A 16189-nucleotide genomic window follows, 5' to 3' on the forward strand; every position below is an offset into this window, starting at 1 on the left:
CATAATAACGTTTTTTTTTAAAATATATATATCTTCAACGAATAACCTGGCCCATCTGTCTGTTATAAAAATCAAATGGCACTAAACAACCGAGCAATCGCTTTTCTTCCTACTCAAACCAGATGGTGCGAGAGGTGCACTATCTTGACTAGACTTCAAAGTGTTCTCCTAATTATTTGTGTGTTTGTTTGTTTATACGTAGTTGCAGTGGATAAAAACATGTTTTAAATGTATTTTATCATTAATTTGACTGTCACATGTCTGACGTGTCTAACGACGATGACCAACTATTTCAAACAAAAACACTAGATCTGTTACACAACCACTAGGCTGACTGTTACGGATGTTAATGCAATTATTTATAATACTGCAAGCAAATTCAAGTTTTAAACTGCAGAAATTGTGATTTCCTGCGTTGGTCGAGCCAGTGAAGTTACATTGCGTCGTTTTGCGCAAAGAGGTGCTCCTCAAGAGCTGCCCTGCCCCTCCCACTCCTGCTACAGGAGACTTGAAAACTAACAGCAAATTTCCCGACGAAGTCGTTTAACTATCCCTTTTTTCTATTTTTGATACTATTTCACAGCTCTTTCCACCAACATGTAACGCCGCACTACTTAACGTGGCGTCGACTTTGTGCTACACGGTAAAGTTCTTCGTTTACGGCGGACTAATGTCATGCTAGCGCGCTGTTTATTTACCTTTTATTAGCTTGGTTAGCAGTGAAAGTTAGCGAATGAGTGCGAGACAACGCTGAATGTTGATAATAGCGAGAGACTTACGTAAATTAAATTGTCCGGAGTCTTAAGAGTGCGTAGTGTTTGAGCAAAGCTAGTTCTTTTTTCGGAACGAGTTTAAAAGGACGTCCGGAGAAGAGAGAGGTGTCAATGCTGAGTGTTACTGTGTTCATGAACTCCCACTTCATCCTCGCTGTCATGTGTTTGCAGCCTCCGAGAATCGAAAGGCAGGCCTTCTGAGAAGATGGACGTGTAAATAACTCGAAAGAACGAGGCCCGCCGTCACTCACGCAACTCGGTAGCAGGAGCGGAGAGGAGGACAGTCCAGCCTGGAAAAGTGGTACCATGATTGCGGAGGCAGAGGGGAAAGGACCCCCGCCTGCAGAGGCCAACACAGCCGAGTCCACGGCGGCAGGGCATATGTCTTGTAATGCTCAGCAGGTACAAAGTGGGGCCACCACACAGCCCCCTGCCTCGACCACCACTGAGGAGGAGGAGGAAAGTGAAGACGAGTCTGACATCCTGGAGGAGAGTCCCTGTGGCCGTTGGCAGAAGCGAAGAGAGGAGGTAAGGCACTTGGAAGGACAGACAGACAGGTAGCTAATTGTATTATTTCCAATTCATGTAGTTCTAATGAATTGATCAATTATTCAACCAAATTAAACACTCTTTAGCTCATGTATTGTCGTTATGGTTGCTGTTGTCATGCAGTTAAAATAGAATCTTGTGATTGAATTATTTTTAGGTGAATCAGCGAAACGTTCCCGGGATAGACACGGCATACTTGGCCATGGATACCGAGGAAGGGGTGGAGGTGGTGTGGAATGAAGTCATGTTCTCGGAGAGGAAGAACTTCAAGCTGCTGGAGGTCAGGCCTCATTTCACAACAAATGGATAACTGGCTAGGATGGGTAGATTTCAAGATTGTTATTTGTGAATATGTTTAAAAACTTCATACATGCACAATGTGTTCAGGAGAAAGTGAAGGCTGTTTTTGATAACCTGATGCATTTGGAGCATGCAAATATTGTCAAGTTCCACAAGTACTGGATTGACACTAAAGAGAACCGGGCCCGGGTAAGTCATGTTAACTGAATACACATTCTAGTGTCTCCACATATAGATAAATACAGTGCGGCTACTTATAGTTATTCTTTATTTAAATATTCAAACAAGCATTTATCATCTTCTCTTAGGTGATTTTCATTACTGAGTACATGTCATCAGGAAGTTTGAAGCAGTTTCTGAAGAAGACCAAAAAGAATCACAAGGCCATGAATGAAAAGGTAATAAATGACTATGGATTTGCGCTATCAAATGAAACAATGCAAAAATTCAGGAGGTATAACATGTAGATAAAATAGTTGAACATTGAGGATATTAGTGTGTGGAACTTTAGGCGCAACCTACGTTTAAAAATGAATGCTTGATGCACCTCAGGAATTCAAGAATTGAAATGCAAAGTCTGGGATGGGAACCGGTTCTGGGATATGAGTTAATCTGTGCCAAAAAAAGGCCTGAGGGGTCCCAATGCAAGCACAGACATATTTACACTATAATGTCCAATGTACACAATGCAGTGATTTGAAAGGAGACATATGGGTTTGTTTGTTTTCACAATTTAAAACGGTTCCCATGTGTTTTTAATAGCGTGTCTGTGACATGTTTTCATCCAAATACCCCAAGAATCAAGAATTATGGAACACTTTACACACCCTAATTCTTAGCCCTTTTGAGAGGCTTGTGTCACGCAAGTCCACCCATCTTATATGGACCAATTGTGAGTATGGATTTCGTTACCATGACGACCAGCTGGCTGCACTTAGAGCTACAAATCCCCAAAAAAGCAACTGCTGGCCTCGACAAGACAGTGTGGATTCAATTTTCCCTGACGGAGGCAGCACTTCCTTACAAAGTCACACCATTACACTTGTCAATTGCTATGGGGACTTGTGTCACTAAACACAATTTTAATTATGTTGACTTTATAATCAGTATATTTACATATTTTATATAATTTTGAAAAAGCACATTTAGGAGGTTTACATTATTTTGGGTTAAATTGATTAATTGCGGATTTAGTGTGTGATTATTTGCAGCGTTAATGCACAGTAGATACAAAGTGTGGTTTGTCAAAACAAGTCTTTTGATGATGCCGTGTACTTCTGACAGGCTTGGAAGAGATGGTGCACGCAGATCCTATCAGCTCTTTGGTTGGTCTCATGCTCTTCCACTCTCATGGTCACATGCACACATAAGGAAATAATGTACACGAGTCATTGTTGTTGCTGTCCTGCAGTTATCTCCACTCATGTGACCCCCCCATTATCCACGGCAACCTGACCTGCGACACCATCTTCATCCAGCACAACGGGCTCATCAAGATCGGATCAGGTATAAAAAAAAAGGGGGGGGGGACTTGTACTCACATAGTTTTCATTCGTTGCAAGACAATCCTATGCATTGATTGTCATTGCGTAATTGTATAATATGGTTAGAAACTCTATTTTCATCTGGGTACACAAAACACTCTACTTTGAAGATCAAACTACAAATACTGTATGTACCGTTTGTGCTTTTTCTACCCAACTCAATGAGAAGTTACTTTTGATCCTCTTTTTTTTTTGTCTTAATCTTGTTTGTTCCACAGTTGCTCCAGACACCATCAACAACCATGTGAAGACATGCCACGAGGAGCAGAAGAACTTGCATTTCTTTGCCCCGGAATATGGAGGTAAGAGAAGGCTAAACGGCACAACTAGTCTGTATAAATGGCTCCAACCCTGAATGAGACCAAATCAGACCAGATTATCTGATTGTGCGACGCTGTGTCACTGTGTGAAAGTCCGCAGAGTTAAGGCTAGAGAATAGAATATAGTGGTCTTTATTGCAATTGCAGTGCACCACTGAGTTCTGTAGAAAAGGCGTTCTGCTCAACTCCACCAGCAGAGGGTGCCAGAGAAAAATTTACATGTACCGTAGTAGTTCTATTATACAGTTTGTAATCCGCTGCTTTATATTCGTGTTGCACACCACACAGATCATACACATGAAGGGTTGCAAAAAAAAAAAAAAAGATAGGGAAATAGGGAAAGCGGCACGTAAACACAACTGGACCTCTCTTAACGGAGGTGTGGTTGGTTTGGTGCATTGCTCAAGGGAACCTCGACAGTAGTCCGGAAGCAGCCAAGAAACTCACTGACAACTACACACACAATGTCCTGACTATTCCACTATCTCGTGCTGATGCTTGACTTGTGGACATTTTTGTCTCTTATTGTCTTCGTCCTCGTCTCGTTGCAGCCGTCACCGACGTGAACACAGCTGTAGACATCTACTCATTCGGCATGTGCGCCCTCGAGGTGCTCAAGTGACCCACAAACAAAATTAAAAAATGAGGCGTGCTCAAGGCCAGCGCAAGATGTTAATATACTATTGGTGCGTTGCAGATGGCTCTTTTGGAGATCCAAGGAAATGGAGAGTCTTCGTACGTGTCGGAGGATGCCGTCAATACTGCCATACAGCTGCTGGAGGACCCGCTACAAAGGGTAAGGCCGAATATCGGTGTGAACGTATGCCAGTTGTTTGTCTATATGCGACAATGATGAGGATAAACTATAGAAAATGGGTGGCTGGATGGATTTTACAGTTTAAGTTTAGTAGGAAGATTGGCTCTGGAAAACTTGACATACCATGCCAAACTTGAGTTATATTTCCTCATTGAACAGATTTTGTGTCGTGTGCTTTTTAGGAGCTCATTCAGAAGTGCCTGGATTGCGACCCGTGTACGAGGCCCACCGCCCGAGAGCTGCTCTTTAACCAGGCTCTGTTTGAAGTGCCACTACTGAAGCTGCTTGCCGCTCACTGTATTGTCAGCCATCAATGTGAGAGCCCATTAAATAAGGAGATGTTTGTAGAAACAGAGATCATACAGATTGATTGTTGCTGCCTTGTAATTGCCCATCCAGACATGATCCCAGAGAACGCCCTGCAGGAAATAACCAAAAACTTGGACCCTAATCTCATTATCGCTGACAGGAAAGATGATGTTCAGCTCAAGTAAGGACACCCTTACACCATTTTTGTCACTGGCTATGAGAATCATGGCTTTTTAATGGCAGTTAAACGGTTCATATTTCCAATGTTTTTTTTTCCTCTAGACTCTCACAATTTCCAGCCTTGGAACTTGATAAATTCCTGGAGGATGTTCGGTAAGAAAAAAAAAGTCATGTTTTGATCATTTTGTAATGTTTTCATAAGGTTGTCTTGTTGAAGATTCTGCTCACAAAAGATGACCCTGTCTCATTTCTCCACTTGGGGGCAGAAGTGATCTGTTTCATTTCCCCTTTCTCTTTGTTATCCTCAAACGGTGCTCTCACTTCTTTACACATTAATAAGCCTTGTTGACCTGCACTGGGTTCATTTTATTTTCCTTTCTTATGCCACACTACTTTTATATTGCAGCCTACGGGTTGGGTTGCTAAGCAATAGGCTCATACTTGACCAAGTCATCTTTCTTCTGCATTGTCGAAGCCTCCGAAAGCCAATCTCTGTCCTCATCTCCCTCAATCAGAAACGGGATTTATCCCCTAACGGCGTTCGGCCTTTCCTCTCCAAAGCAGCCCCAACAGCAGAATGTTAAATCTCCCGTTGTCGTTCCTTTGGTCAAGTCCCCCACGCCTGAGCCTGCGGAGCTGGAGACACGGCGGGTGTGTGTGTGACGCCGCGCATATTTCTGGATAGGAATGTGAAAGTGCCTATTATATTAGAAGGGGATGAATTCAGCTTTCTGTCTTGCCCTCCTTCAGGTCATCCATATGCAGTGCAATGTTGAACTCATTGAAGAGGGACCCAAATATCATGTAAGCCTATTTAACCTTGGAATGAAAAAAAAATGATTTCAAATTGTAATGCTTACTCTTCCTGGTTGTTTAGCTGACGTTGCTGCTGAAGCTGGAGGACAAGCTGAACAGACATCTAAGCTGTGACATGTTACCTCGTAAGCCTCGCACAAGTACATTTAACACCAAGCATAGAAGGGTTTGTACAGCATTTGGTGTTCATGACATCATTGCCTATTACAATTGTGCTGTCTTTTTTTTTTCTCCTCTCACAGTGTTAATATTGAGGATGTGTCCATATGTGTGCACTGAGGCATGTGTGAAAGTGAGCGCGAGATGCCTGACAGAGCGTGCTAACTATTTTCAGCAGAGACTGCCTCCTACAACCTCGCACTTTGCGTTTCAGCAGATTGCATGTCGGATTTTTTTTTTTCTCTTGACCTTAGCCTTAGCCATAATTGAACACATCTGTTTAGATCAGGGGTGGGCACACGAGATAAAAAAAAATTAAAAAAAATAAATACATTATTAGCATCAAGTTATTAAATCAGGGGTGGGAAAACCTGCTGATTTTGGATATTTCCCTTCTCCAACACAGCTGATATATGATCAGCTCATCAGCAAGCTCTGCATAAGCCTGATAACGTTCCTGTCGATTGGAATCAGCTGCCTTGGAGCAGGAGATCATTATATTAAGCTAGAAGCAACTATTTTAATTCATACACATTTACATATGTGACATCCTGTGACAAACGGAATGGAAATGACAGAATAGTAGTGAGAATAATGAATGTGCTTGCACACGCAGGTATGTGTGACGTGTAACGTTACAAGTGTGTGAGGAGGCGGCCCTCGAGTGGAGACTGCAGCTGACAGCTGTCACCTCTTTTGTCGAAATCTGTCCGTCTCTTCGCCGCTTGCAGTTTCCCGTGTCACTGACACACTTGGACACTTAATCTCCTCTGCTTTTACGCGCACGCTCTTTTTTTCCTCACACTGCACGTAGAGGCAGAGCCGAGCAGTTTTTGCTGGTTTTAACCTTTTTTCAGAATGTCAGGCTTCTTTATTGACAAACTATTTGATCCCCTTCGACGTCTGCATGGACTGCACTGCATTCCTTTCGTGGGTTCTTTAAATTGTTAAAAATGTTATCATTAGGTTTGAGCAGCGCTTATTAATTCTGGATAGTGGTCATCCTTCTAAGATGTACATCAAATGTATCATGCTTCAAAAATAAATCTCCATTTCTAAATGTAAAAATGGGTATTCCACAGGGCTCAATACTTGGACCTTTGCCCCTTTTGTCTCTATAAATGACTTGCCCTCAGTTTGAATTTGGCATAAAAAAAAAGTCATCTTGAAATGACTAAAGCATAATTACAAGTCCATCCTTGCTATGAAAATAAAAATAAAATAATAATATAAGAACAACATTTTTTGAGTAAAGTATATGAAGTGTAGGGGCGCGGGGAGGGGTGGGGGGCGGGTGGTAATTAAAATGTCACCTGAGCAGGATTTTGTGAGCGACATATTCTCGTTGTGTGAAAGGGATGTAACATCTTTACGACTTTGGGTTGCAGATGAAAATGTTCAAGATTTGGCTGGAGAATTGGTGCAACTGGGCTTCATCTGTGAGGTGTGTATATTGTACTTTTTCTTTTTCTTTTTTTGTTAGACTGACTGTGTGGGTGGGTAGAACTGTGAGGAAGAATGACTACTGACTGTGCTGCATGCCCTCTAGTGAGTTCCACTTGAAGAACCTGATGAAAAAAAATGCTATTGCATATGCATATATGTACACTTTGGCCCACTTTCCCACCCACACTAATGTATTGTTCACGCAGATGTGTGTGCAAGAGTGGAGGGACTTTAGGTCCATATTTAGTGCAGTAAACAGTGCAGTAAACAGTGCATTCAGTTGCATTGGTAGACATTTGTAGGCAAGGAAGTTACCAATATAAATACATTTCAGCACCCTAAGGAATGGAATAGGTATGACTTAAAGCACAATCTTTTCCAAAGCAAAGCTCAAGAAGGCACAACACAAAATGGTGGGTGTCGTCAATTGTTTACCCGTGTTAATGTGCTGTATTGTTTCGTATTTGTTGTAATAGTTGGCAGCTTACTACAAAGGAGCAATATGGCCAAAATGGAGAAGGAAATCAATTTAGATGACATATTTTATTGAGAGAAAAGTTACAAATTGCAACATTGTGACCCCCCCCCCAAAAAAAATAGATAAATAAATAAAAATAAATACATATATATATATTTTTTTTTTAATCAGATGAATCACATCTTAGAATTTTGATTAATCACGATTAATCGCTTAATAATAAAAAAAAAGGCTTTTTTATCAACATTTTTTTCCCAGCCAAATTTGAAGAGCACCTGTGTGTTGATTCTATTGACATTTAATGTTATAAGGACGTCTTCAACATTTTTTGATCCACTGCACACGCTCATCCTCCTCTTTTTCTAATCAGTTAATTACTTGCATAATTTAAAATGGGGAAAAAAATGACCCCATTATTTTGACATATATTTTAAATGTGCTACGCAAACATTTATTAAATGCTTTACTTTAATGCTAGTAATTATGTTTATCGCTAAAACACAACCTGTGCTACCTTAAACGTAGCCAACCGCTGTCACGCTAAAGGATCATCTATGGTCAAAATTAATATTTTTTTGTGATTAATTAATCAGTTAACGCTTTAACTTTGACAGCACTAATATTCATGGAAATAATGTTTTCAAGAGCTAAGAAGCCATTTTGTGAGTCAATATTATGGGAATAAAAGCATAATTTTCTGATCCTCAACAGTCCACATCCTAATGCGGCTGGACATTATTTCCATTATTAATTCTATATTCATCATGTATTAAGTTTCCTGTGTTCTCTCCGCAGATGGACCAAACCAAAATAGCCTCACTCCTTCAAGAAAGCTTCAGTCAAGCGCTTAACTAGCACCAGGTGCTCCACAACAAGTCTGTTACATTTTCCCTTCAAAAGCACTCGACATGCTGGATTCTTGAAATTGAATGTGACCAAAAACAAAACAAAAATGTGTACGTTTCTGTGACATCAGGGTTGAACTTCACAAGTGCATTTAAACAATACCAAATAAGCTAGGCCGTGCCTTTCCGTGTCGTCAAGTCACATGGACCACCCCGTTGATTGATTCTCATTGGTCTTTTTTGCACGACAGCACATTCCCAACTCTTTGACCCATCCTGTCAGGTTCAATTGAAAGTGTTAGTCTCACAACTGTAGTGTGCAAAAGCAACAAACGTTAACCGTTGAATGCTCAGTTGTTTAGCGAGCCTTTGGAACAAGAGCACGTTTCAGTTTGACGTGTTTGTGCTGACAATCTTGCAGAGAATATGGAAACTGTTACGGTTAGGGGCTGTGAACTCAGTGTTACTGTTTTTCTCTTGCTCTTTGTTTTTATACAGTATGTCACTCCACTTTAAAAACCTCTCATCTCACTTTGCTTCTTTTGTCTTATTGGTTGTTTTACCTACAGTACTTTATTATTGGCTGTGCCTTTTATAGTGAAATCAGCTGCCATATACTGTTGTTAAAAAAAAAGTTTTTTAACATACATCAATTTTCAGGAGAGAGTTTCACACATTGTATTTATGTTACAGATAGTGAGTGTAATATGTGTTCCCCTTTCACACCGTCATGGTATCTTGGCAATTTTGCAAACTTTATTGTCTTTTGCCTTTATTTTCATTTCACTTTAGTTGAATGACAATTTGATCAATTTGTTGCCTTTGACATTTTCTTGACGTTGTGCTTTGCAACCTCCGCGTCCGCACATGACAGACATCAAGAACACCGAAACCAGAACAACCATTACCTCCCAAGTCGTAACAATCCGTTCTATTAATCAGTTCCAATGTGTTACCATTTGGAAACTATTTTTGCAATTGGGATCAGTTATAAAAATCTGTTACATAGTCAATTGTACAGTAGTTGAAGCAGAACTGTAATATATGTAGTCTCCCTTAACTTTGAGACACGATGTATATTGTGTTGTTTTTATTACCATTCTTGACTTATTTTAGCCATATTGTACTGAGCAGCCTGGACAGATACCGGAAAACCGACCACGTGGCTATTTTGCACAAAGCCTTGAACGAGTCAGGTGGAGTGGGTCCGGTTATGTCATTGTTGCCTTCGAGAGTTCCTTTACAATGTACATTCCAATCTTCTTTTATTACTGTCAATATTGTTCTGTACAACCCGGTGAAGCACATTCCAATATCGCGCATCAGTTTCTAGTCACCAGTGGTACTTATCTGTGGTGGCATTGCTCAATTCAAACCTACAACGCCAAAAATAATTGTGAAATATACTGTACTTGCGGAGTTGGTCTTTAAGATTCTTCCTGAGCTGAACTCTCATGATGAGTCTACCTCCAAATGAGGCGTATTCCCCAGAAAATGTTGTTTAAATTCCAATTCGATTTTAGAGGTTGCATTATAAGTGCAAGTGCTCAAATTGATGAACCCGTCCAACAACACATAGCCAGGAAAAACAGACATCAAGTGAATCAAGAGTACTTAAAATCATGTTATTACAAGTAATCTCTGTGTGTATTGATGGTGTTCAACTGTTGTTGTTTTTTTCTTCCAAAGGTTGTATTTGGGTTTTGGTTATGACAAGAATGTCACTGTGTTTTTTTTTCTAATTGGTGTATCTTGACAAAATGTGCAAATTATGACTGCTCTTTCAAATAAATGTGTGAAAAACTTCAATTGCTATATTTGCTGCATCGGTACAATAGTGGCATATTTTGATATAAATCAATTATATTGATAAAAGAAATAATACAACTGATATGTCTGTACATGCTGTTTTCAACATTACAAGGGATGATCCGTTTACGGCAGTTTCATTTCTACGGCGGCAACATCGTCCAAATTTGTATGAAAGACGGAATGCGCCGTAGTCTATCACAAGCGTTTTTATAGCGCTATGACGTAATGCAGTTATACGCTACTGTGTGCAAGTGTACTTATTAATTTATGTCCAGCAAGTTATGTTTCGGCAGGTAAGCGTCAGGTGGGTTCTGTGACGTCATGCCGGAAGTAGAGAACGGTATCAGTGGGAAGAAGCTGGTTGGAAAAGTTTCTCGTAAATAAGGTCGTTAGGACGCTATCTGTTTCATAGCCAAAGGAAAACACCTTGCCGAGAAGAAGATATGTGTACTTTTGGTGAGTTGTAAAGTTGAACGTACTATGTGGCATTATCGGTTTCGATATATTTTGCCCGCGTTAACGTGCAGGCCTACTGAGAGGAAATAACAATGACGGTCAATAAAACGTTACATCGTGGATTCTACCATCTTTACGGCGTGCACTCATTCATTCTGCTTTTTATACTGCTACAGCAACTCAAAGGCACCTGGTCGGACATGAAAGTCCTCCGATGGGGAAAAAAAAAAAAAAAAAGTAGTGCCCCCTCAGGGAGTCAATGAGACGACAAAGGCTGTAAAAACAAATCAGCTTCATTGTGGTGAAACCTTCACATCTCATTAGCACTCATTTGTAATGCGGAATTACCATATGTATTCATGTAAAATAATTGGCCTACTTTCGAAGAGGAGATGCGGTAAGTGAGTCACTCATCTCTTCAAATCTAATGTATGTATTTGTTGTGAATTGTTTATATCTTCTGACCACTTGGAAATACTGTACTGTGCATAATTTCTCCCCTTCGGGCCTACAGTGCCGTTGTTCTAAATTCCCCACTGCAAACTACAATAATAAACCTATTGTTAAAAGTATTATTGACTATTTTGATTGAATTAAGATTAATTTTTAATCTCTTCATGTGTACAGTTTCTGTTTTTAATAATAGATTACCGTTTAGTTTTGTTTAATTTGTGCCAACTCCAGCCAAATCCTGAACGTTTTCATCTGTAACCTTAACTCACACCCAGTCACGAGTTAAGTTAATTTACACTTGTGACTGGCTCCATTATGGCATTAACAGTACATTCGTTTGGGTTTCTTACATTTGTCCCCCCCAAAATATATTCTGAGAATAACATTAACCCAATTGTAATAAATTGTTGTGCTCAGTGTGATACACATGGCTAATGTTTATAATTTATTTTAGCAACATAAGACGTGCTAAAAGTATACATTGTAATATATTTTAAAAAAGTGCTCGGTAATGATGTCACCCAATTGTTGTAGCTAACGTGGCCTGTGGGTGTTTATTTATTCTTTAAGTACATGGACACATTAATAAACAAACAAAGAGACAAAAAAACAGAGTGTTTTGCTAGTAAATCCAAATGTGCACTTTAAGTATGTTGCACATGTTTGACTTGTGTTGTTTTTGCAGAAAAGGAAAAGGGGCCGAGGAGATTGATGCAAAAGGGCTTAGCGCTCATCCTAGTGGGCCACATTAACTTCATTCTTGGCGCCATCGTCCATGGCAGCGTCCTGCGACACATTTCCAAACCCAGCCAAGAAATCACCACAGAATACACAGCAGCAAACATCATTTCTGTCACCTCGGGTATGCTGGTAAGTTTAGGTTAGTGGAACTTTTCCTGTGCTTGCCTATGAATGGGAGTTGGTTCTACAATACAGTCACTGTGCTCCATTATTTTGTGCTGCCACATTTCTTTACTCAATTGTTTTTCTTCTGCTGAGACCGTCATGTTTGTGATTCCATATTTCAGAGCATCGCCACTGGGATCATCGCTATTGTGGTGTCAAAGAACCTTCGCATGTTTAAGTTGGTAAGACCTCGAATCACATCATTCATCGATTGGTCGCCCTTATCACACGTTTAAGATGTTGCCTTTGCATGTTTCCAGCACATTGGACTTCTGGTAGCCTCGTTCCTGAACGCCCTGCTGTCGGCGGCGTGCTGCGCCGGTCTCCTCTTGGCCATCGGCGTGACGGTGGCGCATAACGGGCAGGGCCTGATGCGAGGGTGTAACGACACAGTGGTGCCCGCCAACGCTCGCTCTCCTGTCAGCGCGCAATGCCCGTTCGACACCACGCGCATTTACGTGAGTCTGGACATTCTCAGGAGTTCTTTAATATTAAAGATACAGCTGTGTAGTATTTGATTCATGTTTTTGCCATCTCGCGATGAACTAATAGAATGCAAGTTCGAAGCCCATGCATTTTGAAGCATTTTAACTATTTCTATTTAACGTTTTTTTCCACTTTTTAGTATGAAAACCTAGGGAAAAAATTGTACACTTAGAACAGATATAACATTTGTGATTAATGGTGAATTAATTACGATTTTAAAAAATTAATCACTTGACGCTCCTAATTTTTAATAATCTTTTTTTTTAATAAATAAAATAATTTTAACTATTTTGTATTTTATTTTTAATAATCTTTTTTTCTGTTCTTATCCAATAAAAAAATCTAGGTTTTCATACTCTTGTTAACAAAAGTGGGAAAATGTTTAACTAATAAAAATAATTAAAATGAATTTTTGACGTCTATAGCCGTCAATGGCAGTGAATGAGGAAATATAATTAATAATAAATAAAAATACTTATACGATAAGATAAAAAATGTACGTTGATGTGATAGAACATACAGTTTTTTTTCATATTATGTCATACTCCCAGCCATTTTAAATGAAGCAATCCCCTTCACTCCCAGCTGTTTTACTGGATTTTGACTGATTTTGCAAGGCCCACAGAATATTGTGTTCTATTGCTATAAAAACGTGGAACCTACCAAAAGAAAGATTAGAGTCTTTTCTTTCATCAGCTAAAAAGTATATTTCTATCTGTTTCTGTTTTGCAACAATTAGCATTAGAATATAGCAAAGTTTCATCATTATTCACAAATCTATTTAGAATTGTGAGAAAATTAGCCTTTTTTCAACATGGCCCTGGTTGATCTCTTTTGCTCTGCTGCCACCTGCTGGCCGTTTTTGTAATAACTACCATTTCGTTCTTTGCAGTTGAGAGGCTGCATCAAAGGCTTCTGTATGCTCTAGCATAAAATAAAATAAACTTATAAATACGTCATTGGGACAAAACTTTTAAAATAGAACATATTGATATGTTTTTTTGGAGCAAATTAGTTAATAGTGGGTTTTTAGAATGAATGGACTTTTTTCTAGAATTGGTTAATATAATTTGTTTATTCATATTATTATATTTATTGTATACATTTTACTGTAGAATAATGAGACTAAAAATGTATTATTTGTTGTTTGTTTTGTCATGCTTGGATTAGATTCAAATGTATTTTAATTCCTCCTTGATGCTTCTCTTTGTTTCTTTTTCCTCCCATATTAGTAATACAAGTTGTTAATGCGTGAAAAATATTATGATTTCATGCTTCAGTGTGCTTGACTTTGTGCTCTGCCTTCTGATCTTGTGCGCCTTGGCCACCAGGGGGCAGTATAAACACAATACACAAAGAAGACCGGCTCTTCTAAGCTTAGGAACGTGCAGTAATATTTTTATTTTTTTTTGTAGATCCCTATGACATTACTTAATGTAAACCCTGTAAATTGTCCCTATATTTGTTGCTGTTTTCCACCATTATTCTTATTATTTTATTTTTAATCCAATTTAGGACACCACCCTAGCGATATGGTTCCCCAGTGCTGTGTTGGCAGCAACGGAGTGTGGCCTTTCGGTATGGTGCTTCATTGTAGGACTCACTCTCAGGGGCCTGCTGGCCTGTGGAAAAACCTACTACAAACAACAGGTGCGTGTGTGTGTGCAGTGATGTTCGAGGGCCATAAAGTGCTGTAGATTATTTGTTTTCTCACACATTTACTTTTCGGTTCCTCGTCATTCCTTTGTCACAGATGGAGGAAGAGGCGGAGAGCTCGCCACACAGCACACGCCTGATTGGCCAAAATGTCAACCCTGATGCCTGATGGAACAAAATGCTGGAAGTACAATACTCCATTCTTTCACATCCTTCAATCTTGAAGTAGTTGGAGAATTCTTAGTTGATACACAGTATTCATGTAGTCACAGCAGGACCACTTTTTAGTGTGTGAGTTTGCGTTGAATTATCAATATCATTTCATGCGGAATTTAATATGAAGGAATATAGTGTACGTTTTTATTCATGTTGATGTTTTTTTTGTATTAGTGTAATTAATTAGCAAAATGATATGTCTAGACCTTACAGCTTTTTGTATTTTTGATGAACATTCTGAACCACCCCTCAAACCTGATCTCGTTGAGGACTGTACACCAGTTACGTAAAACTGGAGTGGATTGCTTTTGTTTTACTGACTCATGTCTGATTACTGTATGGACCAGACTGACATAATATTTGGCTTTAAAATAGCTTGGACCCATTAAATTGCACTGAATGGACATGATTCATTTTAAAGTGTGGTTAAATGGAAGCATGCGGTTTTTTTTGCTCAGTATGTATGTATGAGGCTGCGTTGACCACAAAATTCTAGATCCGTTTAAAAGGAAATGAGAAAACACTCAAAGATAGAGAAAGGTTTGTTCTTCAAAGTTTTTGGCACATATCTGAGTTCTGACAAGAGTAGACAATTGGGCTAATACAATTAGAATTTCAATCATTGAACAAATATTTTTCATGTATTTAATAGAATGAGAGAATTGACCGACGATTGACTGGCGAGTCTGAAGCAACAGCGCCTCCTCTGGTTGAATTGTTGTAGTGCATTCTATTTTGCCACTTTTTATTAACCATTCCACACAATCGATAGATGAGCTCATAAATTATTAGTTTGTAATAATTTTGTATTCTTGTATTATATCCATTCCTTGACTGAACAAGTAAAAAAAGAGTCGCTTTTTAGCCTGTAAAGATTTTAATTTGTGCATGAGCAAGTACAGTGTCATGAAGTTGTGTACTGGTCATTTGACTACTCGCTGAACACTATTATTCATGTCTAGAGGTTGAACCATTATGTGGGCCAGCAGCCTTAGCATTCACAGACCGCACGCACACACACACACACACACACACACACACACACACACACATCCCAGTGACAGAGAGGATCACATCAGATTCGCCATGAAACGGTTAATCTAGTGCTGTGCTCAATCGTGTGGAAGGGAATCATAGCACGCAGCACTAATCCTGACTGTGTGAGGGATAAATATTGACATTGTGCTGCCTGATATGATCACTCAGTGATCAGTCTGTGAGGCCGCGTGCCATCAGGCTCACTTTGAGGTCACCACATACAGTAGATCTTTTCATGTAAAAAATAAAAATAAAAACACCAGCGCTAATGAAGACGTCAGGACGATTATGGCTGATGCCCAAATGCTTGCATACCAAAAAAAGAATGTATTTATAAATGAGCAAAATGCATTCCACAATATTAATGCACAACATATAATTTGATCCAATCTACAAAATAAAGAATATAGACTGATGGGAGTGCGTTAATACCGTTTAATGTATAAAATATTAGATTTTAAATTCTTCTGATAGTGTTTTGGTCAGTAAGGAAGACTTCTCCACCACTGCATATTCCGCCATTTTTAAATATACCGTGGATAAAATGAAATGGTCACAAACGAATGTGGCTAATGTAGAGCTAAAAGCAAACAAATGGAGATATCGGTCGAGTCGACCTCCCTCAGCGTG

General features: G+C 39.4%; 2 protein-coding genes across 2 annotated transcripts; both read left to right on the plus strand.

Moving 5' to 3' along the window:
- The first annotated feature begins 469 nt into the window (after nt 1-469).
- Nucleotides 470-10345, plus strand: LOC144050317 (nuclear receptor-binding protein-like). Its single transcript, XM_077563453.1, has 18 exons — nt 470-643; nt 945-1301; nt 1480-1602; nt 1710-1811; nt 1931-2020; nt 2907-2947; nt 3034-3128; nt 3385-3468; nt 4038-4096; nt 4184-4282; nt 4486-4618; nt 4703-4793; nt 4895-4945; nt 5308-5443; nt 5543-5596; nt 5670-5733; nt 7156-7211; nt 8487-10345. The coding sequence occupies exons 2-18, from the start codon at nt 1080-1082 to the stop codon at nt 8544-8546; spliced, it is 1560 nt and encodes a 519-aa protein (XP_077419579.1). The 5' UTR covers nt 470-643; nt 945-1079; the 3' UTR covers nt 8547-10345.
- Nucleotides 10346-10552: 207 nt separating this feature from the next.
- krtcap3 (keratinocyte associated protein 3) lies at nt 10553-14930 on the plus strand. Its single transcript, XM_077563454.1, has 6 exons — nt 10553-10804; nt 11943-12127; nt 12286-12345; nt 12424-12621; nt 14165-14299; nt 14403-14930. Exons 1-6 carry the CDS (start codon nt 10792-10794, stop codon nt 14472-14474), a joined length of 663 nt encoding a protein of 220 aa, XP_077419580.1. The 5' UTR covers nt 10553-10791; the 3' UTR covers nt 14475-14930.
- Nucleotides 14931-16189: the final 1259 nt, after the last annotated feature.

This window comes from Vanacampus margaritifer, chromosome 4 (genome assembly GCF_051991255.1).
Source record: "Vanacampus margaritifer isolate UIUO_Vmar chromosome 4, RoL_Vmar_1.0, whole genome shotgun sequence".
NCBI classification, from domain to species: Eukaryota; Metazoa; Chordata; class Actinopteri; order Syngnathiformes; family Syngnathidae; genus Vanacampus; species Vanacampus margaritifer.

Bases quoted from the DNA above. Each gene is read 5' to 3' on its own strand.
- LOC144050317 (XM_077563453.1), top strand. From the start codon at position 1,080: ATGATTGCGGAGGCAGAGGGGAAAGGACCCCCGCCTGCAGAGGCCAAC. The intron at 4,619-4,702 runs GTGAGAGCCCAT...TTGCCCATCCAG, and splicing joins CTGTATTGTCAGCCATCAAT to ACATGATCCCAGAGAACGCC. The intron at 5,734-7,155 runs GTAAGCCTCGCA...TTTGGGTTGCAG, and splicing joins AAGCTGTGACATGTTACCTC to ATGAAAATGTTCAAGATTTG.
- krtcap3 (XM_077563454.1), top strand. The intron at 12,346-12,423 runs GTAAGACCTCGA...GCATGTTTCCAG, and splicing joins ACCTTCGCATGTTTAAGTTG to CACATTGGACTTCTGGTAGC. The intron at 12,622-14,164 runs GTGAGTCTGGAC...AATCCAATTTAG, and splicing joins TCGACACCACGCGCATTTAC to GACACCACCCTAGCGATATG.